Genomic DNA, 19,149 nt, shown 5'->3' with positions numbered 1-19,149 from the left:
GGGCTTCAAAGAAAATGTGGAATTGGCTATGATTAGATTATAGAATTAGAGTAGAGAATGCAATGAGGAAGACAGACTGGAAAGCTAGCAAAACAGGATGTATAAAAGAGATACAGTTACTAAAATAGTCATATGTGATTCTTTGGGACCTAGAATATGTCAGGCATACCTCCCTTTTTATGCTTTGCTTACTGTACTTCATAGATACTGTGTTTTTACAAATTGAAGGCTTGTGGCAACCCTGCATCAAGCAGTCTATCAGTGCCATTTTTCCAAGAGCATTTGCTCACTTGTAGCTGTGTCACATTTGGCAATTCTCACAATATTTCAAACTTTTTCATGATTATATTTGGTATGGTGACCTTTTATCAGTGATCTTTAATGTTATTATTGTAATTGTTTGGGAGTACCACAAACCATACCCATAGAAGACGGCACACTTAATAAACGTTGTAGGTGTTCTGACTGCTCCACTGACCAGCCATTCCCCCCACCCCACTCCTTGAGCCTCCCTATTCCCTGAGACACAATATTTAAAAATAGGCCAATGAATAACCCTATGATGACCTCTAAGTGTTCAAATGAAAGAGTTGCATGTGTCTCACTTCTTTTTTTTTTTAACATATTTATTTATTTATTCAGACAGAGCGAGTGAGTATGCAGCCAGGTGCACATGCACACAACCAGGGGAGAGGCAGAGAGAGAGGTGGGGAGAGAGAATCCAAGCAGGCTCCATGCTGTCAGCACAAAAGCTTGACGCAGAGCTCAGTCTCAGGAATGGTAAGATCACGACCTGAGCCAAAATCAAGAGTCAGATACTTAACTGACTGAGCCACCCAGGCAGCCCTGCATGTCTCTCACTTAAAATCAAAAACTAGAAAAGATTAAGCTTAGTAAAAAAAAAAAAAAAGGCATGTCTAGAGTTAATATAGTCCAAAATCTAGGCCTCTTGTGTCAAACAGCTGGCCAAGTTGTGAATGCAAAGGAAGAGTTCTTGAAGGAAACTACAACCGCTACTCCAGTGAACACACGAAATGATAAGGAAGTGAAACAGCCTTACTGCTGACATAGAGAAAGTTTTAGTGGTCTAGACAGAAGATCAAACCAGCAATAACCTTCCCTTGAGCCAAAGCCTAATCGAAAGGAAAGTCCCTACTTTAATTCTATGAAGGTTGAGAAGCTTCAGAAGAAAAGTTTGAAGCTAGCAGAGGTTGAGTCATGAGGTTTAAGGAAAGAAGCCACCTCCATGACATAAAAGGCAAAGCATGCAAGCAATGATGTCGAAGTTGCAGCAAATCATCCATAATATCTAGCTAAAATAATTAATGAAAATGGCTACACCAAGCAACAAATTTTCAAAGTAGATAAAAGAGCCTTATGTTGGAAGAAGATGCCATCTAGGACTTTCATAGCTACAGAGGAGAAGTCAATGCCCGGCTTCAAGGGTTCAAAGGATAGGCTGACTCTCTTGTTAGGGTCTGATGTAGTTGGTGACTTAAACTGAAGCCAATACTCAACTATTCTAAAAATCCTAGGGCCCTTAAAAATGATGCTCAATCTATGGGTATTGTATGTAAGCCAATTTGACAATAAATTATATTTCTCAAAAAATGATGTTCAATATACTTTGCCTCTGCTTTACCAATGGAACAACACAGTTTGGATGACAGCACATCTGCTTACAACATGGTTCACTGTACATTTTAAGCTCACTGTTGAGTCTTGCTGCTCAGAAAAAAAGATTCCTTTCAAAATATTACTGCTCACTGTCAACACACCTGGTCATCCTGGAGCTGTGACAAAGAAGTACAATGAGATTGGTGTCATTTTCATGCCTTCTCCCACAACATCTATTCTGCAGCCCATGGGTCAAGGAGTAATTTCAACTTTCAAGTCCCATTATTTAAGAAATACATTTCAGTTCGGATGACCACTGGGTATTATATATAAGTGATGAATCCCTAAATTCTATTCCTGTAATAAATATATTTTTATTTAAAAAAAGAAGAAAAATGCATTTCATAAGACTACAACTACCATGGATAGTGACTCCTTTGACAGATCTGGGTCAAGTAAATTTAAAGCTTTCTAGAAAAGATTTTGTAAAATGTCTCAAAAGTTAGTTTGTCTGATGTTTCCTCATGATTAGATTCTGAGAAGGATTATCACAGAAACATCACAGTGTTCTTCTCATTGCATTTTTTCAAGAGGCACAATTGTCAATTTACCCCATTCCTGGCAGTTAACTTTGATCAGTTGATAAAGGTGGTGTCTGCCAGGTTTCTCCTCTATAAAATTATTTTTTCCTTTATAATTAATAAGTACCTTGTAGAAAGATATTTTGAGGCTATGTAAATAACTTGTGACTTATCAAACTTTTACCCACTAGTTTTAGTATCTACCGGACATTTCTTGCCTAAAGTTACTACTAAGATGGTTGCCAAATGGCAATTATCTAATTCTGTCATTTCATTATTTGTTAGTTGGCTTTATGGGGCACCTGGGTGACTCAGTCAGTTGAATGTCCGACTTGGGCTCAGGTCATAACCTCGCCTTTGTGGGTTCAAGCCCTGCATCAGGCTCTGTACTGACAGCTCAGAGCCTGGAGCCTGCTTTAGATTCTGTGTATCCCTCTCTCCCTGCCCCTTCCCTGCTCATTCTCTGTCTCGAAAGAAAGAAAGAAAGAAAGAAAGAAAGAAAGAAAGAAAGAAAGAAAGAAAGTAAGTTAGTTATTAGCTGGCTTTCTTCTGTAAGGAAGAGTTTTCTTTACTTCTGTACTTATTTATATTAGTAAGGGTCATGGATTCTTACCTCATACAAAGGGTTATAATCTATTATTATCACTTATCTATATGCTCTAATTGTCCCTGATTGGGCGAATAGGAACTCTTTAAGTTATTAGAAATGGTAAATAAATTCAGTAAAATTACAGAACATAAAATTAATACCCAGAATTATCATAGTTCTGTTTCTATACATTAGGTAGTAGAAAGGGAAATTAAGGAAACAACCCCATTTACAAGTGTACCAAAGACAATAAAATACCTAGGAATAATCTAACCAAGTTAAAAGACCTGTACTCTGAAAACTATAAAACACTGTTGAAAAAAATTGGAGATGACACAAATAAATAGAAATATACTCCATGCTCATGGATTAGAAGAATTAATATTGTTAAAATGTCTATACCACCCAAAGCAATCTACAGATTCAATGTAATCCCCATCAAAATATCAACAACATATTTCACAGAATTAGAATAATTCTAAAATGTATATGGAAAGACCCCAAATAGCCAAAGCAATCTTGAAGAAGAAAAAATCTGGAAGTATCACAATCCCAGATTTCAAGATATACTACAAAGGTATAGTAATCAAAACAGTATGGTACCGGCACAAAAACAGGCACATAGATCAAAGAAACAGAATAGGAAGCCCAAAAATAAACCCACACTTATATGCTCAATTAATCTACAACAAAGAAGGTAAGAATATACAATGGGGAAGACAGTCTCTTCAACAAATGGTATTTAGAAAATGGGACAACTAGATGCAAAAGAAGGAAACCAAGACCACTTTTTCACACAATACACAAAAATAAACTCAAAAGGGTTAAAGACCTAAATGTGATACCTGATACCATCAAAGCCTAGAAAAGAACATTAAGCAGTAATTTCTTTGACATCAGCCTTAGCAACTTTTTTTTAAGTTTATTTATTTTGAGAGAGACAGAGACAGTGTTGAGTGGCAGAGGGGTAGAGAGAGCGGGAAAAATGGAGAGAATCCCAAGCAGGCTCCACACTGTCAGCACAGAGCCCAATGTGAGGCTTGAGCTCACAAAATTGTGAGATCATGTCCTGAGCAAAAATCAAGAGTTGGACACATAACCAACTGAGCCACCCAGGCGCCCCTGCCTTAGCAACATTTTAAAAAATCTGTCTCCTAAGGGAAACAAAAACAAAAATAAACTATTGAACTACATCAAAATAAAAGGCTTCTGCACAGCAAAGGAAACCGTCAACAAAACAAAAAGACAACCTGCTAAGTAAAAGATTTGCAAATGATATATCTGACAGGGTATTAATATCCAAAATATATAAAGAACTTATACAACTCAACAGCAATAAATTTTCTATATTCCTTCTAAAATCTTTATCATTCCGTATTTCATATCTACATCTGTAATCTGCCTGGAGTTCTTTTTTTTTTTTTTTTTTTTTTTTGGTAAATGGGATGACACAGGGCCAAGTTTTATTTCTTTCCTATATAGATAAGATGTCCCACAAAAAGATCAATCATTCTGTACTGCTCTACCATGTCATCCTTGACATAAATCAAACATGAATAAATGTGTGAGTCTGTTTCTGGTGCTCTGTTTTATTACTCTGATGTATTTGTTCTGAGGAGGCTACCACACTATCTTGATGTGCACGACTTTCAAGTCTTGAGCTGGACAAAGCAGTCCTCTCATTTGACTGTTCTTTAAGACTGCCTTATCTATTCCTGGCCCCAACTATTCCTATAAAATTTAGCATCATTCTGTCAAATTCCACAGAATCCTCGTAAGATTTTGACTGGCAATATATCAAAGCTATGAATACATTTGGAAAGAATTGATAAATTTACAGTAATGAAACTTCTAGTCCATAAATATGGAATTTATCTCTCTTAAGTTTTACAAATTTTGACCATAGAAGTGTTCTACATGCATCATTAGACTTACTGCTAGGTCCCTGATATTTTTTAATGGCATGAAAAATAGTATCATAGTTCCAGTTCTAAATAGAACCACAATAAATTATGTCCCTCCCACTGAATGCAGCCAGAAAACATGAACAGAATGCATGAAGCTGCTATTTGAGGACTCTGAAAAGTAAATGGTAGCAGGTGAACTACGAAAAAAGATCAAAATTTGAAGTCTACCATACCAGCACTGAGTTTAACTAAAGTTAGTACAAAACCAAGAAGCAAAAACAGAGAGCTCCAAGAGAAACCATTTATTTTTGGCTGAAGAAGTGGGAAAAAATAGTCTTAGTTTTCAAAGAAAGGAATGGAGAATTCTCCATTTATCCTTTCCTTTCTCCATTTTGTCACATTCCAGCCCCCAAGCAATCCCACAGCTCCCATAAAAGGAGCTATGATTCCAAGAAAGTGAGGTGAACCCCCACTGCTTTTTTTCTTTCCCTATCGTACTGCTACTTGGCACTGAACACAGGTACACACCCAGGGAGTATAGTGCAGAGTAACTAAAGTCTCAACTCTGCAGCTAGGGAACCACAAAGGGGAGCCCTAGAAACCAGAAAGTGCTAGGGAAACCACAGAAAAGGAAGAGCTCAGAACAATGATCCAATAAACTGTTTATAAACTCCTGGGCTCCATCCCAGGCTACACATGCATAGATCACACCTTAAAAAGAAGAGCAAAAACCTCTGAGAACTGAACTACAGGAAAGGCCACTGACCAGGTCCTTTACCGGCCACTAGGAGGAACACACACAGGATATATCTTACTGGGACTCAAAGGCTTTAAAAATGGAACTGACATTGAAACAACGACCCATAGAAGGCTGGTGTGAGAACTTCCAGCCTAAATCCAAACAAGTAGACTGTCTGCTAAAACAAAAATATCAGCATTCTCTGTAGGATGTACACAAGATCCAGAGTTTCATAATATAATGTTTTTAAAAGTCCAGTTTACAGGGGTGCCTGGGTGGCTCAGTCAGTTGAGTGCCCCACTCTTGATTTCAGCTCGGGTCATGATCTCACAATTTCATGGGTTTGAGCCCTGCATTGAGTTCTGCTCTGACCGCGTGTGCAGAGCCTACTTGGGAGTTCTCCTCTCCCTCTGCCCCCTCCAGCTTGCTGTCTCTGTCAAAATAAATAAATAAACTTTAAAAATAAGTAAAAGTCCAGGTTACAATCCAAAATTATTCAGCAATACAAAGAACTAAGAGAATCTCAACTCACAAGGTAAAGGAAAAAAACAATCAACACACCTAGATGTTAAAATTATCAGAAAAAAACATTAAAGTGGCTACAATAAAATGCTTGAAGAGGTACAGGTGAACACTCTCAAATCAGTAATCTAAGCTTCCATCTTAATCAATTAGAAAAGGAAAGCAAAACAAATTCAAAGCATGCTGAAGAAAGGAAATAATGAAGAGCAGAAATCAATGAAAATGACAAGAGAAAAATAATAGAAAATATGAATGGAATAAAAATCTGGTTCTTTGAGGGGTGCCTGACTGGCTCAGTCAGAAGAGCATGTGACTCTTTATCTTAGGGTTGTGAGCTCAAGCCCCACATGGGTGTAGAGATTACTAAATAAATAAACTTTTAAAAAATCTGGTTCTTTGAAAAAGAACAATAAAATGCATAAACCTCCAGGAAGACAAAGAAAAAGCGAGAAGAAACAAATTATGAATATGAGAAATAAAGGAAGGAATACCAGCACTAATCTTGCACACATTAAAGAGGTAATACTAAAACACTATAAACAATTCTATACACACAAATATGACAAAGAAATGGATCAAAAACGCTAATTCCTCTAAAAGAAGAAACTACAAAAACTCACCCAAGATGAAATATATTACCTGAATAGTCCTTTAACTGTTAAAGAAATTTTAGTAGATTTAAAGAATAAATGACAACTCTACATGACCCCTGACAGAAAATAGAAAATGAATACCTCCAAACTCATCTTATGAAATCAGCAGTACAATACCAAACCAAACAAAAACAATACAAGGGGGGGGGGAACTATAGATCAATATCTTTAATGAACAGAGATGCAAAAAGACTCAATAAAATACTAGCAAACTGAATCTAGCCATAAATAAAAAGGATAATATACAAGTAATACAAAGATAATTCAATTCACAAAAATCAATGTAATCCACCATATGAACAGTCTAAAGAAGAAAAATCACATGATCATATTAATCAGTGAAGGAAAAACATATGACAATATTCAAGATCCCTTCATGATAAAAATTTCCAGCAAAAATGGAATAGAAGGAAATTTGCTCCATCTTATAGGACATTACAAAAACAAATAAAACCTAGTACTAGTCAGTGCAGTAACTGCAATAAAGCAAATTAGACATGACTGAAATAGGATTAGCAAATGGATTAGAAGAAACCATCCAGAATGCTGCAAAGAAGGATAAAAAAGAAAACAGAAGAGATAGGATATTAGATACAGAAATAAAGTGATTAGGTCGAATATATGTTTGATATATTACTTTCATAAGGTCAATGGGGAAGAGGCAATTTTTAAACAGATATTACCTGAAATTTTTCCAGATTTGATAAAATACATCAATTCACAATTCAAAAATCTCAAAAGTCGCAAACAGGATTGACACATTCACAAGATTTTACTATGACACAACATAGTAAAACTTCAGAAAGACAAAAAAAATCTAAAAGAAGCTAGAGGAAAAATACAACTTTTAAAGAAGCAGTAGGCTGGTAGCCGACTTCTCATCAGAAACATCAGAGGCCAGAAGACAAAGAACTGACATCTTTACGGTGCTGAAAAGAAAATACTGTCATTCTCTACCTAGCAAAAATACCTTCCCAAGAATGAAACAAAATGAAGACATGTTCATGCAAACAAAAGATGACATTACAACACCAACAGATCCACACCAAAGGAAATTCTATAGAAGCCTCTCCAGGAAGAAAGAAAATGATCCCAAATGGAATGTGAAAGACACAGGAGGGAATAAAGAATAAAGTGATAATAAATACATAGGTAAATGTAAATAAGCACCAACTATGTCAAATAATAATAAGATCTTACAGGATTTATAAACATGAAGACTTATCACTGAAGGAGAGATCATAAGCAGAAAAAGACTAAAAATGTTATAAAGGGTCCCTATATTGCCTGAAGGACTGTCATGCCTGAGCAGACTTTGGCAAGTTAAATGGCAATTTAAGAATACATGTTGTAATTTCTAGGATAGAAGCAGAGTATACAACTTTAGGACTACTACAGGGAAAAAAGGGAATGAAAACAAAATCATTTCAAAAGAGGGAAGGAAGGAGAAAAAGGGGTGCTAAGAGCAAAGGGGACAAATATGAGATGGTAAAGTTAAACATGAATATGTCAGTAATAACGTTAAATATAAGTGAATTAAAAGTTCGGGGGTGCCTGGGTGGCTCAGTCGGTTAAACGTCTGACTTTGGCTCAGGTCATGATCTCATGGTTCATGGGCTCGAGTCCCGTGTCAGGCTCTGTGCTAACAGCTCAGAAGCTGGAGCCTGCTTCAGATTCTGTGTCTCCCTCTCTCTCTCTGTCCCTCCCCTGAGTGTGCTCTTTCTCTCTTTCAAAAATAAATAAGCATTAGAAAAATTTTAAGTTCTAGTTAACACAAAAAATTTTTAAATCCAAGTATAGGATATTTAGAAGACACAATTCTGAAATGCAACTACACAGAAAAATTCAAAGTAAAAGGATGGAAAAAGATAAGCTTGGAAAATGCTAACCAAAAGAAACTCAAGATAGCTATTTTAATATCAGATAAAGTAGACTACAGAAAGTTACCACAAATAAAAAAAAGGGGGGGGAGGGTTTATTTCATAATGATAAACAGGTCAACTCACCAGGAAGATATAATTACTTTAAATTTGTAAGCACAAATAAATAAAGCAAAATTTGACAAATCTACAAGAAAACAGGGATTTAAATCTATAACTCATAGATTTTAATACATCTCTCAGTAAGAAAATGAATAAGCAGACCAGTAAAGTTTCAGGAGATTTCAATAATATGATTAACAAATGACCTAAAGGACACATGTAGAACACTCTACCTAACTGCAGAGCACACATCTAAGCATACATGGAACATTCATAAAAATTGACCAATTTAAATTTTGACAAACTTAAAAAGATTGTAAGTATATGTCATATGCTGTTTAAACAATACAGCTATGCTAGAAATTAGTAAGCAGAATCACCACTAGAAAAGTTCCATATATGTACCTGGAAATTTAGAAACATACTTCCAAGTTATTTGAGTTACTAAGTAAAACACAGCTTTGTGGTATGAAGATACAGTAGGTCTTAAGAATATAAAACTTACATTTTTTAAACTTAAAAAAAATGTTTATTTATTTTGAAAGAGAGAGGGCATGCACAACTGGGGAAGGGGCAAAGAGAGAGTAAGAGAAAATCCCGCACTGCCAGCACAGAGCCCAACTCAGGACTCGAACTCACGAACCATGAGATCATGACCTGAGCCAAAACCAAGAGCCAGACACTTAACTGAATGAGCCATCCAGGCACCGCTGAACTTTTTTTTTAAGTTTATTCATTTATTATTTCTGAGAGAGGGAGAGAGAAAGAGAGAAGGAGAGAGAGAGAGAGAAAAAAAAAAAAAAAAACAAGCAGGGCAGAGAGTGAGAAAAAAAAAAAACAACAAGCAGGGCAGAGAGTGAGAAGGAGACAGAGAATCTGAAGCAGGCTCCAGGCTCTAAGTTGTCAGCACAGAGCCTAATGCAGGGCTCAAACTCAACCTGGGCCAAAATCGAATGCTTAACCAACCAAGCCACCCAGGCACCCCTAAAACTTATGTTTTTTTTTTTTTTTAAGGTTCATTCATTTTTCAAAGACAGAGGGAGACAGAGCACGAGTCGGGGAGGGGCAGAGAGAGAGGGAGACACAGAATCTGAAACAGGCTCCAGGCTCTAAGCTCTCTGCACAGAGCCCAACGAGGGGCCCAAACTCACTGACAGCGAGATCATGACCTGAGCGGCGAAGTCAGATGCTTAACCAACTGAGCCACCCAGGTGGCCCAAAACTTACATTCTTAAATGTATTTATTAGAAAGAAAGACTGAAATGAGCTAAGCATTTATCTCAACAAGTTAGGGAGAAAAGAGCAAAATTAATCCAAATAGAAGGAAATAATTAAAAATAAGAATTAATGAAATAGAAAATAAACATGTAATAAAACTAGTAAACTTAGGAGGCACCTAGTGGCTCAGTTGGTTAAGCATCCGACTTGCTGGATGGCTCAATTGGCTAAATGTCCACCTCTTGATTTAGGCTCAGGTCATGATCTCTTGGTTTGTGTGATCCAGCCCCACATCCGGCTCTGTGCTCACAGCAAGGAACCTCCTTGGAATTCTCTCTCTCCCCCTCTCTCTGTCTCTTCCCTACTCATGCATGCTCTCCCTCTCAAAATAAATAAAATTAAAAAAAAAAACAGTAAACTTAGAAGTTATTATAAAACATTAATAAAGCTGATAAACTTCTGAAGAAAAAGAGAAGTCACAAATAATAAATGGCAGTAAGGAGAATAAAGAAGCAATACAACAGATGCTGCAGACCTTAAAAAGATAATAAGTTGCTGTGAACAATTTTATAGGAAGAAATTTGAAAATCTACACAGAAGAATAAATTCTTAGAAAAATAACTATCTAAAACTTATTCAAGAAAAAAGTACAGATAAACATTCTCAAATCAATAATATAAGCTTCCTCCATGAGGCCTATGTCCAATTTACCAAAATGTTAAGAGGGGTTATCTCTGGTTATACTAATACAAATGATTTTATCTTTCTCCTGCATTTTTCATATTACCTACAAGGCCATATGAATAAACTTGGATTTCAGTGTTAATTATGCCACAGGTCTAGCTGTGTCTTTGATTAAATCCTTTAATTCTCAGATCTAAAATTCCTGTACTAAGTCTAAACTAAAAACATTTCATTTTATGTACCAATTTAACATAGGAGATCAACACTGGGGGAGCCTGGGTGGCTCAGTCACATGAGCGACCAACTCTTGATTTCAGCTCAGGTCATGATCCTAGGGTCGTGGTATCAAGCCCTGCATCAGGCTCCATGCTAAGTGTGGAGCCTGCTTAACATTCTTTCTCTCTCCCTCTGCCCCTCTCCCCTACCCGTGTTCTCTCCCCCGTCCCCCCTTCTCTCTCATTCTCTCTCTCTGTAAAATAAAAAATAGGGGCACCTGGATGGCTCAGTTGGTTAAGCACCCCACTCTTGATCTCGGCTTAAGTCATGATCTCACAGTTCCTGAGTTCAAGCCCCACTTCAGGCTCTGTCCTGTCAGTGCAGAGCAGGCTTGGGATTCTCTCTCCTCTCCTCTCTGCCCCTCTCTCACTAAAAATAAATAAATAAACTTAAAAAATAAAATAAATTTAAAATACAAGATCAACATTAATACTACCATTTCAAAAAGAATTTTTTTTTTTAAATATATACCAACCACATTCAAGAGGGATATATCAAAGAAACAGCTGGATACAGAAGTTTGGAATCAGGCTGAGAAGGAGCATGTAAGGGAAATAGAGGAAAACCAAGAGAGCTATTGAAGAAAGTATTTCAATAAAGAAGAAAAAGCAATTTTACGGGAGAGAAAAGGAGAAACTGACACAATGCCCTTGAGTAGATTAAAGGGGATAAGAACTAGGTTATTAATGAGGATTTCTCAAAACTTCTATAATATTGACACTGTGGGGGGCTGTCCTTTGCACTGTATGACATTTATCAGGCTCTCTGGCCTCTCCCCAGGAAATGTCTGTCCTCCCCCCACAACCCTGCCACAACAATCAAAAATGTCTCCAGATATTGCCAATGCCCCCTAGGGGGCAAAACTGCTCCCAGTTTAAAATCACAAGTATAAATGGAAGAAATGGCCTTTGCTGGAAATACTGACAATTTATGTACATTAAAGGCATGACAGAAGATGCTATGGGTAGAGTACAGTATAATTTGAGTATCTCCTTCTGATTAGATCCTCCAAAGTATACACACAGCTAGCATATCATAAAACCAAGGTCATTACTCCTAGGAAAATGTTACTATTTTGTTCCTGAACTATAACTACCATATAAGCTACGTGTATCTTTGAACTGAGTCTAAGCCAAAACTTCTATATATTTTTTGGGTCCATCCATGCCACCTTGAAAAATGCCCATATGGTCTCAAGTTTCCTGGGTTTTTAATTCTTTTAAGGTTTATTTATTTTTGAGAGAGAGACAGAGTGCAAGCAGGGGAAGAGCAGAGAGGGGGAGACACAAAATCTAAAGCAGACTCCAGGCTCTGAGTTGTCAGCACAGAGCCCAACACAGGGCTCAAACCATGAGATCATGACCTGAGACGAAGCTGGACGCTTAACCAACTGAGCCACCCAGGTGCCCTTTCCCGGTTTTTCTTAAAGTCACAGGATGAAGACATCATGACTTAGTACAAATTAAATTAAATCCTGAGAAACCTGACTTTCTAGAGAAAGTGGCCCTAAAGGAATGTCTTCACTGATAATCTAAGAAGGTATTATTTATAGTTTTCAAATCATTCCACCAACTTATCATGTTTTACTTAGTGTTTAAAGGAGTCTTCCTCTGTGCACTGGCCCTTTTATACCTACTGACTTCTCTATCAGAGGGATAGGAGAGAAACATCTTATTTTGCAGGCACTTAGAATGGGAGGAGAGGAGAGCATTAAACAAGCCCTTAGCAATCATGAAATGAGAAGTTTTGAGAAGAAAAGTACAGGCAATTGGGTTCACATATATGCATCAAGTCCCAGGGTAACAATGAGTTATATCTAAGAGAAAGAAAATACAGTCATACCACCTGTGTAAGTTGCACCTGCTTCCTCAATAACAGGTTCTATATCCTGTTACATAATGAATTAGGGTTTCAGAGCAAAAATGTAATACAAAAGGATTCTACAAAGTCAAAAAGACTGAAAACACTAACATTTCTATTAAAACATTTGACTTCCAAACTTTCTTTAAAAAATAACCCACAAGCTTGAAAAGCCTTATTAAATGTGAATTACAGATATTTTCTATCATTATCCCCTTTTAAATACTGCTTTGCTTTCTGTCATAGAAGGAAATTAAATTGGTCAGGCATGACTTGTTTTTCCACTGTGCCACTGCGGTTGTAACCCAACACCCTGTGCTCTTTTTGATAATTAAATACTGAGACTTTGATTTGTTGTAAAAACTTCCCAAGACCCAAGGTAAGGTACTGATTGTAATTTCAAAAGTCATCTTATAAATACCTCAAATCCTAAGAACATAAAGTGGAGAAGTAAGTATATCTACAGGGTCAAAAACCTGAATACAATCACATTGGCCCCATCTCCCACTTCATTTTGCACTGTGACAGTCCGGGGCAACTATTATCTACCATCCACTGAGGGTACAATCATAAACAAGAGCCACCTTCTCCACTGTGAGCCCAAAGAAGACACACGATTTCATAAACACTCTGCGTAGCTTATTCCTTGAGCCAGAAAGGACGTCCCTAACTGTAAAGTCAGACCAACTGTCTTATAAGTGGAGAGGCAATATACAAGAGACTATAACTTACCACAACCGCATTACAGTTCTGGTCCATTTTCCCTTTCGCCTCTTACAAATTTCTAAAGAAATCCATACAATGCTTGTTCAAGGTCTGAATACTTAAAAAGAACCTAATTTAAGAACCTCATTTTACAGATGAAAACCCTAAAAAAAGTTTCAATACTTTATCCAAGGTCACTTAAGTTGTTGGTCTCTGACCACTCATTTCTAAGGGGGCATTATTTGGGACTTGTACCACAGTTTCTCGGTAGCTGCTATAAGCAGGAAGGCTAACTAACAATCTACACAGGGACATAAGTAAGAACTTATATAACCTCCTATCTACCTACAGGTTCACACCAAACACATGCCCACAAAAAACTCTGAAAGGTATCAATGTACATAAACAAGAAGCTACTCTCCAGGAATAAACCAGCTGTCTTTTCTTGGAAAACAACTCCACTCTAAATTCTTGACTGCTGTCTTTCCCTTTACTATCAGCACAGGCTGTCAATAGCTGTAAAAGTTGTTATAGACACTGATAACCCACCAGCTAAAGAAGCATTCTTCTGTCCAACTTCCCCACTCTCCCGGCCAAATGTGATCTCTTATTTTTGAATTCCCACAAGAATGTAAGTGCCTCACAACACCACACAGCCAGCCAGCTGTGGTTAAGTACATGTCTTAACTCTAAGTAGATAGCAGGTTCCCATACTTCTTCAATAAACTCCCCGAAATCAGTACTATGTGTTTTTGTTCTCTTGATATTGCTGTTGCTGTTAATCTCCAGAGAGCCTCATAGACCTATGTGCTCAACAAATATTTGCTAAATGGATATAAACAGGCTGATCATTTTCCAAATTTGGTGTTGACATAATTCTAGGACTGGAATGTTATTATACCACAGAATTAAAATATATCTAAATGCCAGGGGGGGAAAGGTCATATAACAGTAACTTCTAACGTTTAAATGAATGTTTTTGCATTCATTACTAACTTTCTGGTGGTACTTGAAGAAAAAAAAAAAACAAAACAAAAGCTAAAAATCCATAGGTAACATTTGCTAATTATATTTTTCAACATTCTGAGGGTGTTTTCTTATTTACTAAGGTAGTCTTGTGGGGGCTTTTTTAATTGTTTTGTGAAGGAATAGTCACCCAATAATTTACCTGTTATATCACACCATACCTTGGCTTTTGTTGTTCTTGCCATTCAAAAAGGCCTAATACCTTTCTGTCTTTACAACTGTCAATCTTAACATGAAATATTTTATCTTCCCAACTATATGTGATCTCTTTCATCTGCCTTACATTATAGTTATGCATATCATTTTTAATCTCTACCAGGATATGACCCTGGTAGGGAGTGAAAATGACTAATTTTTTTAAACTTTGATTAGTGTGTTGAATTCATACCAGACTGGAGTAACATCAACTGTCCCTATATAACTGAAAATACAGTCTGTACCCCTTAAGGCCAAAATGTGAAAAAAAAGTTAAACTGTATTAATAATCATGTACCATCATTATTTTAATTGATATCTTAATGCTTACAGAAAAAAATTTAAAAACCTAAAGACTATTTTTCAGGAAAGCAATAAAAACATAATTAAGGAAAATTAACACTATCTGTTACATTAAGCTCTAAAACATTCACTTATAAGAAGGTAGCTGAGAATGTCTCACTGACCAAATACAGACAACAAAGCTCATACATGGCAAAATCATCTCCTTGGACTAGCCGGTACCTGATTTACTACAGGATAACAGTATTTCCAGAACTTAGATCTTGAATGATCAAAAGATAATATATACAAACACACTTATGAAATCATAATTGCTTTTAAAAACCACTAACTGCCCAAACACAAGTGAAAAACCATCCTAGCACATGTTAGCACTACAGATACACACATCACTGGGACTGTCCACTACAAACTGCACCACCACCATGACAACATAGCACAGATTGGGCCATGGTGACATGAGCAGTCATTCACAACCCAGTTGATCACACCACCCACTACCCACCACGCACAGTGCAATATATATAACACACTGTTTTTCAACTACAATGTTACGAACACTTCGAAATTCTTTTAGAACAATTCTTTTTTAAAAACTTGCAGTTTATAAACTCTGAAATAAATGATCTACTCTATTTTGAAAAGATCCTCAGGTTATCATCAAAGATATCATTAGCTAAAACCCACTGTCTACTTTCAAGACAGTCTTTCTTTCCACATTGGCCACGTTTGTGCCTTTCAAACATACACATACCCTTCAAAGCAAGTACTCTGATAGGAAAGAAACATACTACAGAAAAAATCCTTCCAGATGAGAAGTCACAGGACCTCCATTCCAGTCCTGGCCAGTCCCCTTTTTAGTCATCTGACCCAGAACTAAAGTTTTTCATCTGACTGCTATACAAAGCAAATAGCACACTCTATGTAAAAGAGCTTTACTTTTGTTTTTTTATTATTTATTTTTACTATACTAATGTAGGCATTCAGTTGATTGTTAGTTGATTCTAGAGTACATGAAAGCAGCTTGTTCCCTATTTTTTTTAAGCAAATCTGTTCTTCTTAGAGTCCAAAAGGTCATTTCTACTTCATGATGAAATTATAACCGGATCAGTTCATTCAAAACTAAGATATTAAAATGATATGGTGTGCAGCATGTGTCTGTAAATGCCAAAGTGCCAAAATAATCAGACTCCTAGGCAGGCATCCTAAATGAAGTAAATTTTGAGCTATATTTGGGAAAATAAAAAGGGTTCTTCTATTGCAACATAAAAACGTAGGACAGAGTAAGAAGATTAGTAGGTCTACAGCAGAGGGGCCAAGGTGAGGAGTACATATAATCAAAAATAAAGTCAAAGATGACAAAAGAATATCTGACAAGTTGAAATCTCATAACACATCTAACAGGAACTCTTAATATTCTTGAGCCAAAAATGATATGGTGAAATGGTATTTGAAGAAAATTATCCTAGCAGCTGTGTGGAGGATGAACTTATCAGAGAGGAGTGTCAGGAAAACTAGTTTACAAGTGTTTAAGTAATACAATTTAAGTACTACAATAAGATGGTAACTAAGAAGATGAAAGGGGATAAATCTGATAGATACTGTAAGGAGTCAGCCACCCTTGGTGACAGGTTGAATTAGGGAGGTGGTAAAAGACTTGAAAATGATCTCAAGGTCCTGGTCATGGGTGGCCTACATCGTAACCACACCTGTGCAATGCTAACAGTTCTTGCACTGGCTTTTCCAGACTGCATCTGAACCTCTTTAGCTCTTTGCACTGTTCCCACAATGAGACACTGCTCCACTTTAGATGGAAACAGAAAACTACCACCACCATGATAGTGTGGAAATACCCTATAATCCAAGGCTCCAGATTTCTTGATGAAGGAAGCCTACTCTTCTAAGGCTAGGGAACTTTCTCCCCACCTACAGAACTGGGGAGAGGGGAATTTCCTCTCTCGATGCCCCAAACTGTCTCTATACACTTGAAGTCCAGCTCAATTCTACACAGATTTTTAGATACAAAACACAGATGACACCACTGATAGGTCATGTGTAACAAAATAAGTCAGCCAAATTATATCCATAAAGGTTCATTCTAAACTGAAACAAAGCGAAGTTGATTACATTTAAAAATTAAAATGGCCAAAAGGCAATCTTATGGGGTTATTTTTAATGTATCGTAACGATAGATAAATTCTGTTCCAGAATGCACTGTGCTACATAATGATTCTGCAGTTTTGCTGGAGCTTTTCTTATTTCTGCAGCTTTAAACACATGCTATTGGAAAGCAGACATCAAAGTGTTTTCCTTGTGTAAAAAACATACCATTAAGCTATTTCCAATTTTATCAAGCACAAGCTATCAATAACGATGTGTATTTGATCAAGATCTTATGACTACAGTGTCTTCAAAGAAGGATCTTGAATAAATTTAATAAAGAAAAGGAACTCGTTTTGATCCCTGGGAGTCCGTCTATGGGTAAAAAGAGGTTCTAGGGCTTAGTTGGAATTAGCTGTAATAACAACATCCATTCTCCAAAAGGACTGATGGTCCAAGCTCATTGAGAAAACATGTCTTTTCCATCGAGATATTAAAGATGTTCGAATACATTATTGTTTACACTCACTTTACCCGCACAAACAAAAAAACGGTTATAAAATTTTCGCATTGCCTTAGTTTAAAAACAAATAAACCAGCCTACCTTGCAAACGGATTAAATATTACCTAGGAAGGTTACCAAACTGATCTCGTGATAAAAAGCTCTCCAAGCCACTGTCACTCTAACCCTTCCATTTAGATTTTTTTCGGGGGCAAAGAATGAAATGCCCTATTTCCTTGTTCGAATTAAGATTCTGCATATCAGGAGATACAGAAGATCGGGTCGTATCAGGTTTTAAGCCACAGGCGGGCAAGGGGAGCCAGGTGCAGCATCGCCTTCATGCTCCGAGACGAGACCAAGTCTTCGCCTCCACGCCGAGAGCAGGTGCGAAAAGGACACTCTGGGGTTTCAGCTACTGCAACCATCTTCCTCCACCGCAGACCCAGGGCCGCCCTAGGAGAGGAACCTTCTAGTCCAGTCACCCCTGGGGGCCCGTTTGCTGAGGGGAGACGGCGCGGTGGATTCCTAATCCTTTCCCCTGACGGGTAATTTCCTACACCAGCCCAGGGATTCACAGTACCACGCCCGCCCCCCGAAATTGGGCTGCAAAGGGGGCGCAACTGGGGCCCACCAGCACCTCACAGCCTCCCCTGGGAGGCGTGGGCCGGGACAGGGGCTCTCAACCCCCGGTCTCTCCCTCTCGAGTACCCGGACGCCGCTCACCGTGAAGGGGACATCCCCGACGCTGCCCACAGAGTAGCAGTTGTCTCCAGGGTTGACAGCCCCGGTGAGGACCTGATGCAGATGCATCTCCGAAGCCCGGGCTGACAAGGGATTGCGCGAGAGGAGCGACGAGCCACGCGCCCGGCTGCGAGAGCGCTTCCCCCTCCGCCTCCCTGGGGACCCACCAGGCGGCGGCTCCGGCTTAACGCCTCGCCCCCCTCTTGCCTTCCCCCTTCTTCGTCCCTGCCATGGGAGCTCCTCGACCGCTGCCGCCGCCCGGATCGCCGCTCGGCTGCGGAAATGCCCGGATGCTCCCACTGCCTGCTGCACCGGCGCACAAATGCGGGAGGAGCGCAAGGGTGCGTGTACGGCGGGGGCGGGGGCGGGGGTGGGGGCGGGAGGGGGGGGTGGTGCCGAGGTAGCGCGTGAGCCGGGAGCGTGCCGGAAAGGACGCTCCGCCCGAAAGAGAAGGGCGGTGCGCGCGCCCACCCCCAAGGGAGCGACAGTAGAGTAGGAGGGCAAACCCCTCCTCCCGCTGCTAGGCTTTTAGCTCAGTCCCGCTCTCCGCCGCGCATTTGCGCGTGCGCGCGCAGTGGTTTCCAGAGCAATTGCGCGCGCCGCGTGGACCCTTGTCCCGGGATTGCGCGCGCAGACCTGCGGGAGTTCCCTCGGAGCCTCCCGGCTGCGGCCAATGGGGGCGGGGCGGAGCAGAGGCCGCTCAGGGCCACGCAGCAGTTCTCTGGGGACACGCCTCTGTGTTTAATCCACTCCCTGGTACACTGTGTGATGGTCTGGGCACTTGACCTCAGGACGACGCCTGTCACCGGGAAATTCCACCTCGGAAAATCTTAGATCCTGTAGGGCTTTTTTACACTTAAGTACGTAAGGTATTTAATTTTACATAAACAATAAAGGCATCTTGCAACTAACTGATTGGAGAAGCCGTACTCTCCTGACAGCAAATTAT

The 19,149-nt window shown here is 38.8% G+C and overlaps 1 protein-coding gene across 4 annotated transcripts in view; it reads right to left on the bottom strand.

Annotated features, from left to right (window-relative positions):
- DMXL2 (Dmx like 2) overlaps positions 1-18,735 on the bottom strand; it is a 156,633-nt gene extending 137,898 nt beyond the window's left edge. For 3 of the 4 annotated variants that reach the window (XM_043555425.1, XM_043555426.1, XM_043555428.1), the window contains exon 1: positions 18,183-18,735. In XM_043555425.1, the coding sequence (XP_043411360.1) occupies positions 18,183-18,269 (87 nt within the window). In that variant the 5' untranslated portion in view covers positions 18,270-18,735. The remainder of the gene's footprint in view (positions 1-18,182) is intronic. The other variant, XM_043555427.1, reaches the window with a different exon arrangement.
- Positions 18,736-19,149: the final 414 nt, after the last annotated feature.

This window comes from Prionailurus bengalensis, chromosome B3 (genome assembly GCF_016509475.1).
Source record: "Prionailurus bengalensis isolate Pbe53 chromosome B3, Fcat_Pben_1.1_paternal_pri, whole genome shotgun sequence".
Taxonomy (NCBI): domain Eukaryota; kingdom Metazoa; phylum Chordata; class Mammalia; order Carnivora; family Felidae; genus Prionailurus; species Prionailurus bengalensis.
This window is presented reverse-complemented; position numbering and strand designations above follow the sequence as displayed.